Here is a 12,361-nt window from a genome sequence, read left to right on the forward strand (position 1 = left end):
AAGTGGCGGCTCTCTGGTTTCAGCCAGGTGGTGCAGATCAGAGCGCCTGTATCTGCAGCAGAGCTCCGCTTCCCTCCAGCAAGGACCTCACAGCAAACCTCCACATCAATAATACGCTTAATGGATCTCATTAGAGCAGGGGCCGCGAGTGCTGGGCAGAGAGCAGGGGGCTGGGGTGACGGGTAGCACATGTCCTGGGGTTCCCCCGCTGCGCCGTGCCGAGGAAGCTCCCCGAGGGCCACCCCGACGGCCCTGTCCCGCGGCGGTCTCCGCCATGGCGCTCCGCGGTGTGGGAGCTGGGCTGAGGGGTGCTGGGCTGGCGGCCCCCGACCCACTGCGCTCCCCGCGGGGCACGTACCGAGGGCTCCCCGCTACCTGACTCCGCTGATGGGTTTGGGCTGCAGGAGCAAGAATTCATTTTCTTGTTCGTCCTTTCAAATAAATGAGATCGTGACATTGCCTCGATGATCTGCCCGCACCTCACTCCCCCCCCGCCCCCGGCCTTGCTCTGAACTCCCGAGCCCGCCGAGCTAAGAGATCCCGGCCCTGCGCGCTGCCAAAGGTCCAAGTACGCCTGCGACGCGCGTCCCCACCGGAGAAACGCGTTTCCGACGGTCGCGGCGTGGCCCGAGCCCGCGGCAGCCGAGTCCGGCTGCTTGCACTGCGCTTTCTCCTGACCCCTTAGCACGTCTCAAAGTCAGGGCTTTGGGACAGGAGAAAGGCGTTTTTGCAAGTTAATTTAAAAAGAAAAGCATCTAAATAACATCTCTGCCATCTCCCAAGTGGAGACACGGGACAGAGGAGGAAATATTTCCCTTTCAGCCAAGGGGATTAAAAAAAAAAGAAAAGAAAAGAAAGGAAAGAAAGAAAAAAAAAGTTGGTTAGGAAAAGATCGGTCGAGGTGAGCTAGAATATTTTGCTAATGGAGGTGGACTATGAAAGGAGACTTCATATTTCTCTCCTAGGAGTCTCTCCAGGTCCGCAGCCGAGAATACACACAGCAAACGTTGTGCCTGAATTATAGCTGAGGGTTTGCTTTATTTGAATTCACTGGCGTTTATTTAAGAAAGTGAATAAAGGTTTTGTGTAAACAGCCATTATTTCTGATGAGCGCTCAACAGCAATAAGAAGGGGGTGGTTTTTTTAGTCGAGATTGTGGCAAAAGTTGACATTTCGGAGATTGCAGTTTGTCTTGCAGACGCCAGGCAGTCCCGAGGCATGAACTGTAGAGAAGGCTGTGTGTGCGTGTGAGTGTGAAACAGTGATTCCGAGCAAACCGGAGTCTGAAAACAATTATTTTTTAAGACATAAGCTTAAGCCCGACATTAAAATAAAATAAAAATATTTTCCTAAGGAGCCGAGCTGATCTCACTGAGCTAACGAGGGAGGCGAACTCAGATTTCCTTACTCTCCCTCCCGACCCTGCAGGGCTCTGCGAGGGGGACGCAACCCCCGGGCGAGCCGGGCAGCGGGCGAGTCCCCCTGCCCGCGCAGAGGAAGGGATGCGGCAGCCCCGACGCGAGCTCCAGTCCAGCCCGTTCCCGCCCTTTTCCACGGTTCCAGTAAATGGCTTTCTTAAAATGTGTCTTTTTCTTCTTTTTCTTCTTCTTTTTAAACGCGGCTATTATTTCAGAGGCTGCCTCAAGACTCTGTAGATGGGAGGTTTCTAGTAAGAAATTCAGCAAGAAGGAAAGGATCTCGTTGGACCTCTAAAGATAGCGCTCGGGGAGATTTGGGGTTGTTGGTAAGCTTCTCTCCTCCAGACCCGCCTCTGGGAAGCCAGGCTGTTCATCTTTGCGAGCATGGACACAAAGTCGTCGTTTGCAGAAGGGGGTCCGATCATGAACCGGCACAAAAAGGCCTCCCTGTTTATTCTGAATTCGATCTCCCGAACATGGGAAATTCGGAGGAAGCAGGGAAACCTCTTGCCCCGTGCGGCAGTTTATATCGCTCCGGTGCCTTGCTCTCATACAACCCTTCATGTGAAACATGCCCGAAAAGCTCTGCCGGGCACACGCGAGGGGAAAACTAGGTGCTATGCAGGACGGTCTAGGGCCACACCATCTAGGGACAGCGCCGAGCACCGGGAGGTTGCCGGGGGGGGGGTGCCCCTGACCCCTCCGAGGCGACCTGCTCCCCGCCCCCCCCCCCCCCGGCAGAGCCGTGCAGCACCCGCACAGCCCAGAGGACTGGAGATCGGCAGGCACAGGTCTGAAAAGAGTCACAACATTTTTTGGGGGGGGGAGATAAAGAAACTATCCGAAGAGCTGTAATTTCCCCCCCCCCCCCCCAATTTGGAAAGCGTCGAGAAATCGGATCAGTGGAACAACCGCGAGCTCTTGCATTGCGATGCCAGCTATTTCACATTCAGAAATAACCTGTATAAAAAATGTCCCGTGTTATCGAGGGGCGATGGGGGACAGAAAACCCACCTTCGGGCTTTTTTCGGTCCTACTCTGGCTCAGCGTTGCATTGCATTGCAGACAGGTCGCATTCGCCAGTGAATCGCGATCGATCTAGCTATAATCACGACGCTGTCTCGACTTGTTCTGCAATATTTTAGTAGTAAACTCCAGCCCTTCGAGATTGGGCAAACTCCCTTCCCAGTCGACCGGGACACAAATCTCTCTGTTCGTGCGTCTCTCCGAGAACTCGTTTTGGTGGGTTTGTTCTACTGTAGGAAGACGTGCATAAGGGAAGCAATAAGGGGGAGAGTCTTCTTTCTTTTCTCTTTCTTTTTTTTTCGGAAGAGGAAAGAACAAAATATTCTCTCAACTCTACCACTTGACAAGAGCAGCAGCCCGAGGTGCTGAGCGGAGCGCTTCCTCACGGCGGCCACACATGGAGCCCCCAAAGCCTGGAGGTGCGGGGCGGGGGGAGGCAGGAGCGGGGAGCCCTGCTCACTTCCAGCTTCAAGTCCCCAGGTCCCTTTGGCCCCATCCAGAAGAATTTTTAGAGCAATTCTTCCTTCTACGCCCGAGCATCTTTCTCCTTAGCCTGATTCTCACCAATGTTATTTTTCCCCCCTTTGCAGCGTTATCTTTGAAAGTTGTCGTAAAGAAGTGGCCCCTGCTCGCTCCTTCCTCTGGGGTCCACGCTAGCATTTTCCCCTCGTTAATTGAAAATGCAACGCTGTACTTGGAAGAGGTGCGGACTTTTCTAGATTAAGGGAAGAGAGCCTTTCTCCCTGTGCACTTTTCCTTTCCTTGTCTGACAAGAGCCGTGTCAAATCCCGCATTCCTCGAGCCCGTCTCGGTGGTTTTCCCCGTGCCTGCTCCGCATGGATTAGGCTTTAGGGAACACAAATAAGAGAGGCAAACAAAATCCTGCTTCTCTGTGAGCCACATTGCGCCTACCAGAACAGAAATAGTCTAACGTTTCGCTGGACATCTGTCCCATGGCTTCCCTTATTTTTAGCGGAAGTTATAAACCGACCCTTCATAATAAACCTCGCCCTAAAGTATAGAGCAGCGGCCCTAGAAATAGCCCGCTTCCCTGGTGCTTGCAGCAATTTACAGGTTCGGCTCCGCGCTTCGTGGGTGCCCCTCCAGAGGCCATGACACCCCTCTTTCCTCCCTGAGAGCGTCTCAAGAGGAGCCCAAATGTGCATCCTGTAGCTCCTTCCCACTCTCTCTCCTGTGTCGTTGTGTCCGCAGCGACGGGACAGGGAAGGTGCCTCGCGGGTGCTACCGTGCACGGGCGCTGCGCGCACCCATGCGGAGAGCGGGGGGTCGTGCGCGGCACCCTCGGGAATTCCCCTGCCTGCCCGTGCCTCAGGCAGAGAGCCTTTGCCCACTCTGTTAGATCTTATTTTCCACTTCACCTGATCCCCCCTCCCCCCCTTTCGCCTGCCCCGGCCAGCAAGCTGGGCTCCTGGCTTGCGGTCTAGCCCCCCCCCCGCCCCCCCCGATCTCCCACTTGTTCGTGTCGGAGAAGGGCGGGAGAAACAGCTGAAAATGCTTTCAGCCTCTTTCTCTTTGCTCGGGTGTTTTGATTTGCAGAGCTCCAGGGCGAGACTCTCGTTGTTGACTGAGGGATGGCCCCGAGGAGGGTGCCCTCCCTGGATAAAGCGCCCTCGGCCCAGCGGCTTTCCCGCGGCACACCCACGGAGGGCGAGACGCCCCGGGCAGGGTGCTCGCCCTCCTCCACATCGCCGTATGACACCCAAGCACGTTTCTGTCCTTCGCCTTTTTTACTCCATCTCCCCTCTCTTACTAAAGGTTTCACATGCTCAGCGCCCGGCAGCTCAGCATATGGGGTCTGATTCTCTTCACCTGCCCTCGCCTTAGCCCTCCTGGGCAGGATCAGGCCTCCCTCGGCCCCGCGGTTACAGCCGGTGTGTTTGAAAACGAAGTAACGGCTTTGATTAGGATCTCGCAGAAAACTCCGATGCAAAAACCCATTTCTCAGTGGGAAATGACAGTTCGGTTCCTCAGCGGTACGACTTTCGCTTTTATTGATGCGGGGAGGAGGAGCAAGGAGGGTCGCTGAGAAACAGCCCTCGTCTTTCCCCGTACCTCAGCATCAGTGGAACAGTTAGTACTACAGCGCTTTCCCAAGGAAAGAAGCCGGAGATAAACCTGAGTAGAGCCAGCGGATCCGAACCCGGACCCGCAGGGAGGCAGGAAGGAGTGATCCAGCCACAGGCTTCAAGCGGTTTCTGCTCGCCCTCCCAGCGAGGGCACCAGCCCAGCCAGACCCGTCCGCGCAGCTCCCCATCTAGAGAAAGGGAGAGAGAGCGCGGCGTGAAACCCTTCCCGGCGCGGCCCCCCACGGCCCGCGCCGGCCCGGGGAGCTCCGCGCGCCCTCCCCGCGCCGCACGCCGCCATTGTGACGTCACAGAGCGCCCCCCGGGCCGCACAGAGGCTTTGTGATGTCACAGAGCCCCCCCCCACACGCGCGCGCGCGCCGAGCAGGCCTCCCGCACGGCGCGGCGGCTTGCGACGAGCGACGTAACAAATCCGAGTAGAACAAACCAAAACAGCTTCCCCCCCCCCCCCCCCGCTCCCGGCCCGGCCCGGCCGGGGGGGCTCTCCTCTGCCGCAGGCCGCCCCTGCGAGCACTCCTAAGACACCCCGGTGGCCGCCTGGTTCCAGACGCCAGGCAGCTAAAGAGTCCGCTTTGGTCTTGCATTAAGAACAAAAATAAAAAGCCACCCCCCAGAATATATATATATATATATATATATGTATACATACATATATACGCACATTGGGATCTACAAATGCAACTGGCAACTTTCTCCCCGAGGCACAATTTCGCATAGTCAAATCCGGATCTTGTCATCGGCTCCATCAAAAAAAAAAAAAAAAAAAAAAAAAAAAAAAAAAAAAGGAAAAGAAAAAAGGAGAAGGCTGTATCCAGAGTCTTTTAAGGCGAGGAGCAGACAGTGACTGCTTTTGAGCGGGGCATAGGAAGCTGGATCAGCTTCATCAGCCCTCTCCCCTGGTCAACAGACTGACGTGGTTACAAACCATAGCAAACATTTTATTTACAGGATATATATATATATATATATTTATATATTTTGTCAGTGCAGTATTTCTTGGCCGGATTATTCAAAGCAACACGTTGCAACCAATGAGGATGTTGGCAAAATACTTCACATTGTAAAATGTCTGAGGGGGAGGGAGAGGGATTTCAGAGCACATTCTCGGAGTCTCTCGCTCGGACTTTCCTGGAGAGCGCAAGGGGTGCGAGAGGGAGAATAAAATTAAAAAAAAAGAGACAGAGAGAGAGAGAAATCCCGCTCTCCCACCGAGCAGCACGGAGGGAGAGGCGGCCGGGCGGCGCTGCCGCGCGCCTCATGCACAACTGTCCAGGGCTGGAGCTCCCCGCACCGCCCAAGTCCCCAAGCCCTCGCCGCCGGGCAGGGCGCTGGCCGTGGGAGAGGAGGGGGCTCTTGATGTGCCCCCTCGACCTCTGAGACCCGGCAGCAGCTCGGAGGAAGGAATATAAATTAGCGCGGAGGTCCCGGGCGGAGATGCCGCGGCCGCCCCGTCTATAGGCCGCTCCGCGGGGCGGGCGGCGGCTCAGGGCTGGCGGCGGGCGGCGGCGGGGAGGGGAGGCCGGGGCTGCCAGAGGACTTGATGACACCGCTTTGGGGCTGGCTCTGCTCGGCGCCCTCAGTCCTTTCCGTGTCGCTGGGGGCCATGTCGAGGGAGTCTGCGTCGCTACTGTCGCTGTCGCCCTCCGAGCGGCTGGGGCTGCGCTCGGGCTCTCCCGGGGCGGCGGGCGGCGCGCCGGCCCTCTCGGCCGCCGGCTCCTTGTCCTTGTCCTTCTGGGCCTGCGCCTCCTTGGAGTGTCGCCACTTCATGCGCCGGTTCTGGAACCAGACCTTCACCTGCGGCACCGCGCAGCGTCAGCGCCGGGCCGCGCAGAACCGCTCCCCGGCACCACCGCCCGCGCCCCGGCACCACCGCCCCGGCACCGCCGCCCCGCTCACCCTGCGGCCGGGGCTGCGCTGGGGACGGCTAAGCAGAGCCCTGGCCTCTGCAGGAAACGCCTGCAAGCAGGCAATGCAGGATAAAAGGAGATACCATCCGCATTTTCCTCTGCCCCCAACCTCACACGAGTAACTTTTCTTTTTTTCTCCTTCGCGTGTTTAAATACAATGGGGTTGGGGGGGGTCCTTTTTTCTTTTTTTTTCTCCTTTCTACTTCTTCTTCCAGGAAACCGAATCTTACTCAAGAAACCACAGCGTTATACAATTCTGTGCGCTGTGGGCCGTCAATGGTGGAATCATTACAGAGTGGCGCTTAATGATTCCGTTTGAAGAGAAGTTTTCACTTCCCCAGAACTAGGGATTTCACAATGTAGGGAGAGATTTTTTTTTTTTAAGGGACATTAAAAAAATAGTGTGTTTGTTTCTACTTCCTTTGACCTAAACTGCCTCCTACTGTGAGTTGCACTTCAATAATTTGCGTACTGATTATCTCCTCTGGCCCTGTTTGCCTCCTTGCTTGTCGTTGTCAGTGTTTGCCAAAACAAACGCGAAGAGTCCATAGGCGAAATCTTCGCGTTAGGAACGGGGAGTTAATCCTGCTATAATACGCTAACGTGTTACCGTACAGGACCTCTCAAAAAGCTGTTTAATGTAGGAGCCCGGATAACCCCACCAGGCCGAGATCCTACTTCTAAATGAATGCCACAAAAATTAAGGAAGGGAAAATAATTTTCAACCCCTCCCCAATATTCGCCTAAACAAAACTGGAAGTAAAAGAAGGGTAGATAAAGAAAAACAAGCAGTTCTTACTTGTGCATCTGTCAGCCCCAGCATTGCCGCGAGTTGCTTTCTGTCCGGTTTGGTAACATATTTCTGGATTTCGAACCGCTTTTCTAAACCTTTCCTCTGAAGGTTGGAAAAAACAGCCCTGGACCAGGAGCGCTTCCTCTTGTATGTCTGAGGCAGTGTGTCCTTAGTTAAAACTGCATACGGACCTGACGTTTGAGAAAGAGAGACAGGGAGAGAAGGAGACAGGGAAAGTGCGTTATTAATATCGATGCCCGAAAAGAAGTATTACATCCGCTCAAAATATCAGCTCGACTGCGGTGTGCAGGGAAGGCCCAAGCAAGTGTCACCCTGCCTGCGGACGAGGTATGATTTCTGTAAGTGTGTGTTTCCTCAGACAAGGATGGCATGTTTTCTAACTCGGATATTTTCCTTTTCCCCCTCCCCGCCCTTTCTCTCTCGCCCCAGGTATTATTTTTGCTAGATTGGGCGATCTGATTCAGGGCGCTAGTCGGATCTCCCTCCCCCTCCCAGTGCTTTCGCTCGGGACGAGATATCCAAAATCTTTAATCTCGCTAGAAAAAAAAAGATGCCCTGGCTTTTCAAAAGCCTCCGGCCAGTCGCTTTGGGAGGAGGGAGCCGGCGGCCCTGGGAGCGCGCTGCGGGACGGGGGCGGCAGCCGGCGGCGCGGCCCGGTCTGCCCTGAGCGCGGGGGGGGGGGGGGGTCGCAGGGGAAGGTATGTACCTGGAAAAGTGTCTTGAAACTGGTGCTGAACTGAGCTCCTTGGGTTTGTGTTTAAGGGACCCAGAATAGTAGAGGCCTCGTTAATGGGGTCTAGAGACGCGAAGAACTGGCTGGCGGAAGGCTGCAAGTTGGGGAGATGAACCCCAGTTTGGCGGCTGGTAGTTAATAAGGAGGTCAGATCTGTGAGCACAGGAACAAGGAGAGCTCTGTTACACCGCGAAATCTCCGCACCGGGACGCTTCTAGCGGATGGGTCTGGGCTCCCTTGCGGCCTTGGGGGGGGGGGGAGGGAGGGACACGGGACGGGACGGGGGCTGCCGTGTCCCGGCCCGGGCGGGTGCGGGAGCCTCCGCCGAAGGGACACGGTAGGGACGGGCAAGCCCCGGCGCTCGCCCTCGTGGCTCTCCCCTGGAGAGGCGGCAATGCCCCGGGACTCAAAGATCTTCCGATATATTTACTCCCTTTGTCAGGATGTTTACACGCTGCTGGAGAAGATTGATTGCAGCAAAAGCCTTTTAAACGGACTCTACCATCTGAGGGAAAACCTTCGCCCGGGCTGGGAATCTGAGATCGTTTGATTTGCTATTTTTACGCTATCTCTATTTTTTCAAAGCGGTCCAATCCTAATCACAGACCGCTACAGCGCGCGGGACTGGCGGCTATTTTAGTGAACGCTACTAAAGAAGCACATTAATAACGCTTACGTCTTTCCTGGCTACTTCAAAAAAAATTTTTTTTAAGAGGGTATCTACATATTAAAAAAAAAAAGAAAAAAAAAAAAAAAAAAAGCACGAGAACGCTAGCATGGAAAGCGGACAAGCCAATTTCTCTACCTCTCAGCGTGTTGCCTTCCTTGACTTTGGGGTCAAACTCCGCCGACAAAATGCGGTCGATGCCGAATTTCAGGTCCTTGCTGGAGGGCGCCGGCGCCGCGCCGTGCGTGTGGCTCCCGGGGCCGCGGGCGGGGGGCGGCGCGCCGCCGCCGGCCGCCGCCGCCGCGGGGGAGCGGTGCTGCGGGGGGCGGTGGTGCGGGTGGTAGGCGGCCGAGAGCGGCGAGAGGCGCGGCGGGAAGGCGGCGGCGGGGGCCTCGGGGGCCACCACGGGCGTGGGCCGCAGCGGCGAGGCGGTGGCGTGGAAGGGGCCGGCGTGGTGCACGGCGCCCAGCGCCGGCGGCAGCCCGGCCCCGGGGCCGCCGGGCAGGCTCTCGGCGGGGCCGCCCGCCGCCTCGCCGCCGGCGTGCAGGATGTCGGCGATGCAGAAGGAAGGCTTCTTGGCCGCGCCGTGCTCCAGCGGGAAGCAGCCGCCGGCGCCCGGCCCCGCGGCCGAGCAGTACGCCGCTGACCAGAGGCTGAAGTTGGAGGCGTAGAAAGGGGCCAGCCCGGCCGTGTACATCCTGCCGCCGGCGCCCGCGGGCCGCTCCGCGCCGCTCAGCTCCCGGGAGCGCGGCGCGGGGCTGCCCGCTGCCCCCGGCGCATGGGGAGGGACGGCGGGGCGGGCGGGCGGCTTGGCAGCTGGCAGCGCGCTTGCCGGGGGGCAAGGGGAAAACAAAAAGAAGAAGAAGAAAGAAAAAACCCACGCAAAACGCACGGCGAGAGGGAGAGAGCGAGCGAGCGCGGGAGAGGAGCGGTGCAAACAAAACAAAACAAAACCAAACCCCTTCCTCGCACTGGGGAAAAAATCCACCCCTCCCCAAACTTTCTCTGGCAGCGACTCCCGGCCCCGGCGCAGCCCTCGCTCCCACCGCCCCTCGGACTGCCCGCGCCCAATCCGTGCTCCGCGGGGCCGGGCCGGGCCGCCCGCCGTCCCGCCCCCGCCTCCGCGCCCTGCGGAGCCGCGCCGCGCCGTGCGGGGCAAGTGCGGAGATCGCGGCGCGCGCCCGGGCCCGGCCCGGCCCGGCTCGGCCCGCCCGCAGCGCGGCTACTCGCGGGAGCGCGCTCTCCTTCGCCTCCGCACTCCCCTCCGCGCCTCTGGCCGGGAGAAGCAGCAACACTTCCTCGCAGGCAGCGCTGTCTGCGCGCACACTCCAGCTCCTTCAGTTCCGCCCTGCGCGGCCGCACAAACACCGCCGGCTTTGCAAAAAATAAATAGTATTAAGTAATTAATTAATTAGTAAAAAATCACACGGCCACCGCAGCGCCCTTTCGTTTGCTGCTGTGATTTCAAAATATCTGAGCAAAGCATGCGGGAATTCTTTTCCCAATGAAAGGCAGATTTGTCTCCTGAAAGAGCTTGAAAACGACTCCCAAAGAAATACGTTTCCTTCCCAGATACATGAGCCTTGACCGGTCCGTAATAAAATCAGTATATAATAATGCACGCAACATATGTATTTATGTGAGCTCTGAGTTATTCTGGGCCCACGCACGTTGAATGCTGTGTTAGTAGTGGCTAATTAATTGCATCCTGGAGACAATGTCATTTTACAGATTTCTACTATATACTTCAGCCAAGTGTCTGCATCTGTTTGCACAGCAAATTCATCTTAAACAGTGATTCGTAGTAATCCAAACTATTGAAGAATAGAATCAAACACACCTTTTTAGAATATAATCATAAACTACATTCTCTGGAATATTTTACGGACAAATTCGTCCAAGCGCCTTTTGTGCTTTTTCTCCCTCCAACATCCACATTTCTCCCGATCTGACTCTGGAAAAACATTTTTTAATTGTAGATTTCACAGATCAGGCATGTAAAACTTTTGCCGCCCTCACCATCAGCAAGCAGGCTCCTTGGTCAGACGATTCCAGGCTTGCTATGTTTTTGTTTCAAAGATTATTTTTTCAAATAGCTTCCAAAATTCTGAGCGTTTTCGGGGAACTGCCGGAAAGCCAAACTATTTTTCTTTCGTCAGATATGAAGACGTAGCTTATACACGAATATTGAAACCACCTGTAATCGAGGGTGAATGCATTTCTTTGGCAAACGCCATCATATGCATATGCACGTGTATATGCGAAGCTCATTCAAAAGGAAAACCCATGCACGGCTTTGGTTTGGTTTGGTTTTTATTAGTGAGGCGAAACCGAAAAATAAAAGTGATGGCTTGCCAGGATATGTCCGAAAACCGGAGACAGTGAAAGAAACGTTTGATTAGGTTTGAACTTTCCCCATTTCGACAGTGGAAAGTCATTTCTTCTTGCATCTCCCCCCCCCCACCTTGATTTCCCCTGAGCAGATGATCTGAAAGTGAGCCTGTTGATTTCGAATCGGATCAAACGACTCCAGTTTCCCTTGCGTTTCTACGGCCAGGCAAAGCCCTGGCATCAGGCTGGTTTACACAAGGGCAACAAAGTGTATTATCGCCACTGCATCCAACCTGCGCAAGTGAAACTTTTTCTTAAATTTGTTATGATATTGCTATTATATCATCCCGGGGCTGCACGCCAAGTAATGAGGAAAAAAGTGTACCCCCCTTATTATTTTTTTTTGTCTTTCTCAAATAAATCTCTCCCTCGTTTTAAACCTTCGCTTCCCTCTGCACCCCGCACGCCTGGTGACGGGCAGCACCCGGTGAGAAACGCCCCCGGCGCCCCGGCGCCCCAGGCAGCCCCTGCCGCTCCCCCGCGCTTCCCCGGGCCTCCCCGGAGCTCGCTGCACCTCCCCGTCCCGGCTTCCCCCGCCCCGGGGCTCCCTGATTTTGCTACCGCTTCTGGAAGCGCGGTCTTCCCCGCGGGCCGTCACTCAGACAAGTGCTAGGTCGGCGCTTTCATCCAGCAGGGACAAAAATAACCCAAAAGGAAATACTAAACACGTTGCACTAAAGCACTTGACCCCCGCGCTGGGCCTCGGACTGGCGACGGAGCCGGGAAGCCCGAGCCCCCGTCAGCAGGCAGGTGCCTTCCCGGTCTGGATGCGGCCCTGCCGCCTCGACGGAGCCCCCGGCCGCGGCGCTCCGCGGTGCCTATGTGCCTCCCCCGCGCACTCCGGGCAGCCCAACCCGCCGTGGCCGAGAGCTCCCCCCACGGCGCGCTGCCTCCCCGCCGCCTCCCCTGCGGCAGGGCCGTCTCCCCTCCCCGAAGGCCGGCGGCTCCGCAGCACCCCGCGGAGCAGGCCCTGCCTCCAGGGCCAGGCCTCCGCAGGCCTCCGCGCCCGGCCGCCGGCCCGCGAGCAGACCCACTCTCCTCCCTGCCCCGCGGCCCCAGGGCATCGGCCCCCCGCCAGCAGCAAGCGGTACCGCGCCCGCGGGTAGCAGCTAAGTCCCAGCGCCTCCTCCCCTCGCAAGGAGCGAGAAGGCTGCAGGAAACCCGGGGCTCGCTGCAGTCCAGGTCATCTCCTGTTTTTTGAGAGGCTCCAACTCGGACTAAATGAGCGGATGTGCCTGCGAGATTTGTCCCAAAATAGAAGCGGCTTTAGTATTTTAGGATACAGCAGAAATCCTTATTT

General features: G+C 56.7%; 1 protein-coding gene and 1 long non-coding RNA gene across 2 annotated transcripts; both read right to left on the minus strand.

Moving 5' to 3' along the window:
* Nucleotides 1-4,434: 4,434 nt before the first annotated feature.
* Nucleotides 4,435-5,308, minus strand: LOC134138310 (uncharacterized). The gene is made up of 2 exons (XR_009957858.1): nt 5,199-5,308; nt 4,435-4,719 (listed from the first exon to the last, which is right to left on the minus strand). It is a non-coding gene; the product is annotated as an uncharacterized LOC134138310 (long non-coding RNA).
* A 158-nt stretch (nt 5,309-5,466) lies between these two features.
* On the minus strand, nt 5,467-9,680 carry HLX (H2.0 like homeobox). The gene is made up of 4 exons (XM_062571778.1): nt 8,809-9,680; nt 7,977-8,156; nt 7,256-7,440; nt 5,467-6,343 (listed from the first exon to the last, which is right to left on the minus strand). Exons 1-4 carry the CDS (start codon nt 9,365-9,367, stop codon nt 6,002-6,004), a joined length of 1,266 nt encoding a protein of 421 aa, XP_062427762.1. The 5' UTR covers nt 9,368-9,680; the 3' UTR covers nt 5,467-6,001.
* Nucleotides 9,681-12,361: the final 2,681 nt, after the last annotated feature.

The sequence above is a fragment of the Rhea pennata genome, chromosome 3, assembly GCF_028389875.1.
Source record: "Rhea pennata isolate bPtePen1 chromosome 3, bPtePen1.pri, whole genome shotgun sequence".
In the NCBI taxonomy this organism is placed as follows: domain Eukaryota; kingdom Metazoa; phylum Chordata; class Aves; order Rheiformes; family Rheidae; genus Rhea; species Rhea pennata.

Coding starts and splice junctions, on each gene's coding strand:
- HLX (XM_062571778.1), bottom strand. CDS start 9,367: ATGTACACGGCCGGGCTGGCCCCTTTCTACGCCTCCAACTTCAGCCTC. Junction 8,157..8,808: donor GGAAGGCAACACGCTGAGAG/GTAGAGAAATTG, acceptor CTGTGCTCACAG/ATCTGACCTCCTTATTAACT. Junction 6,344..7,255: donor TGGGGCTGACAGATGCACAA/GTAAGAACTGCT, acceptor GCGGTGCCGCAG/GTGAAGGTCTGGTTCCAGAA.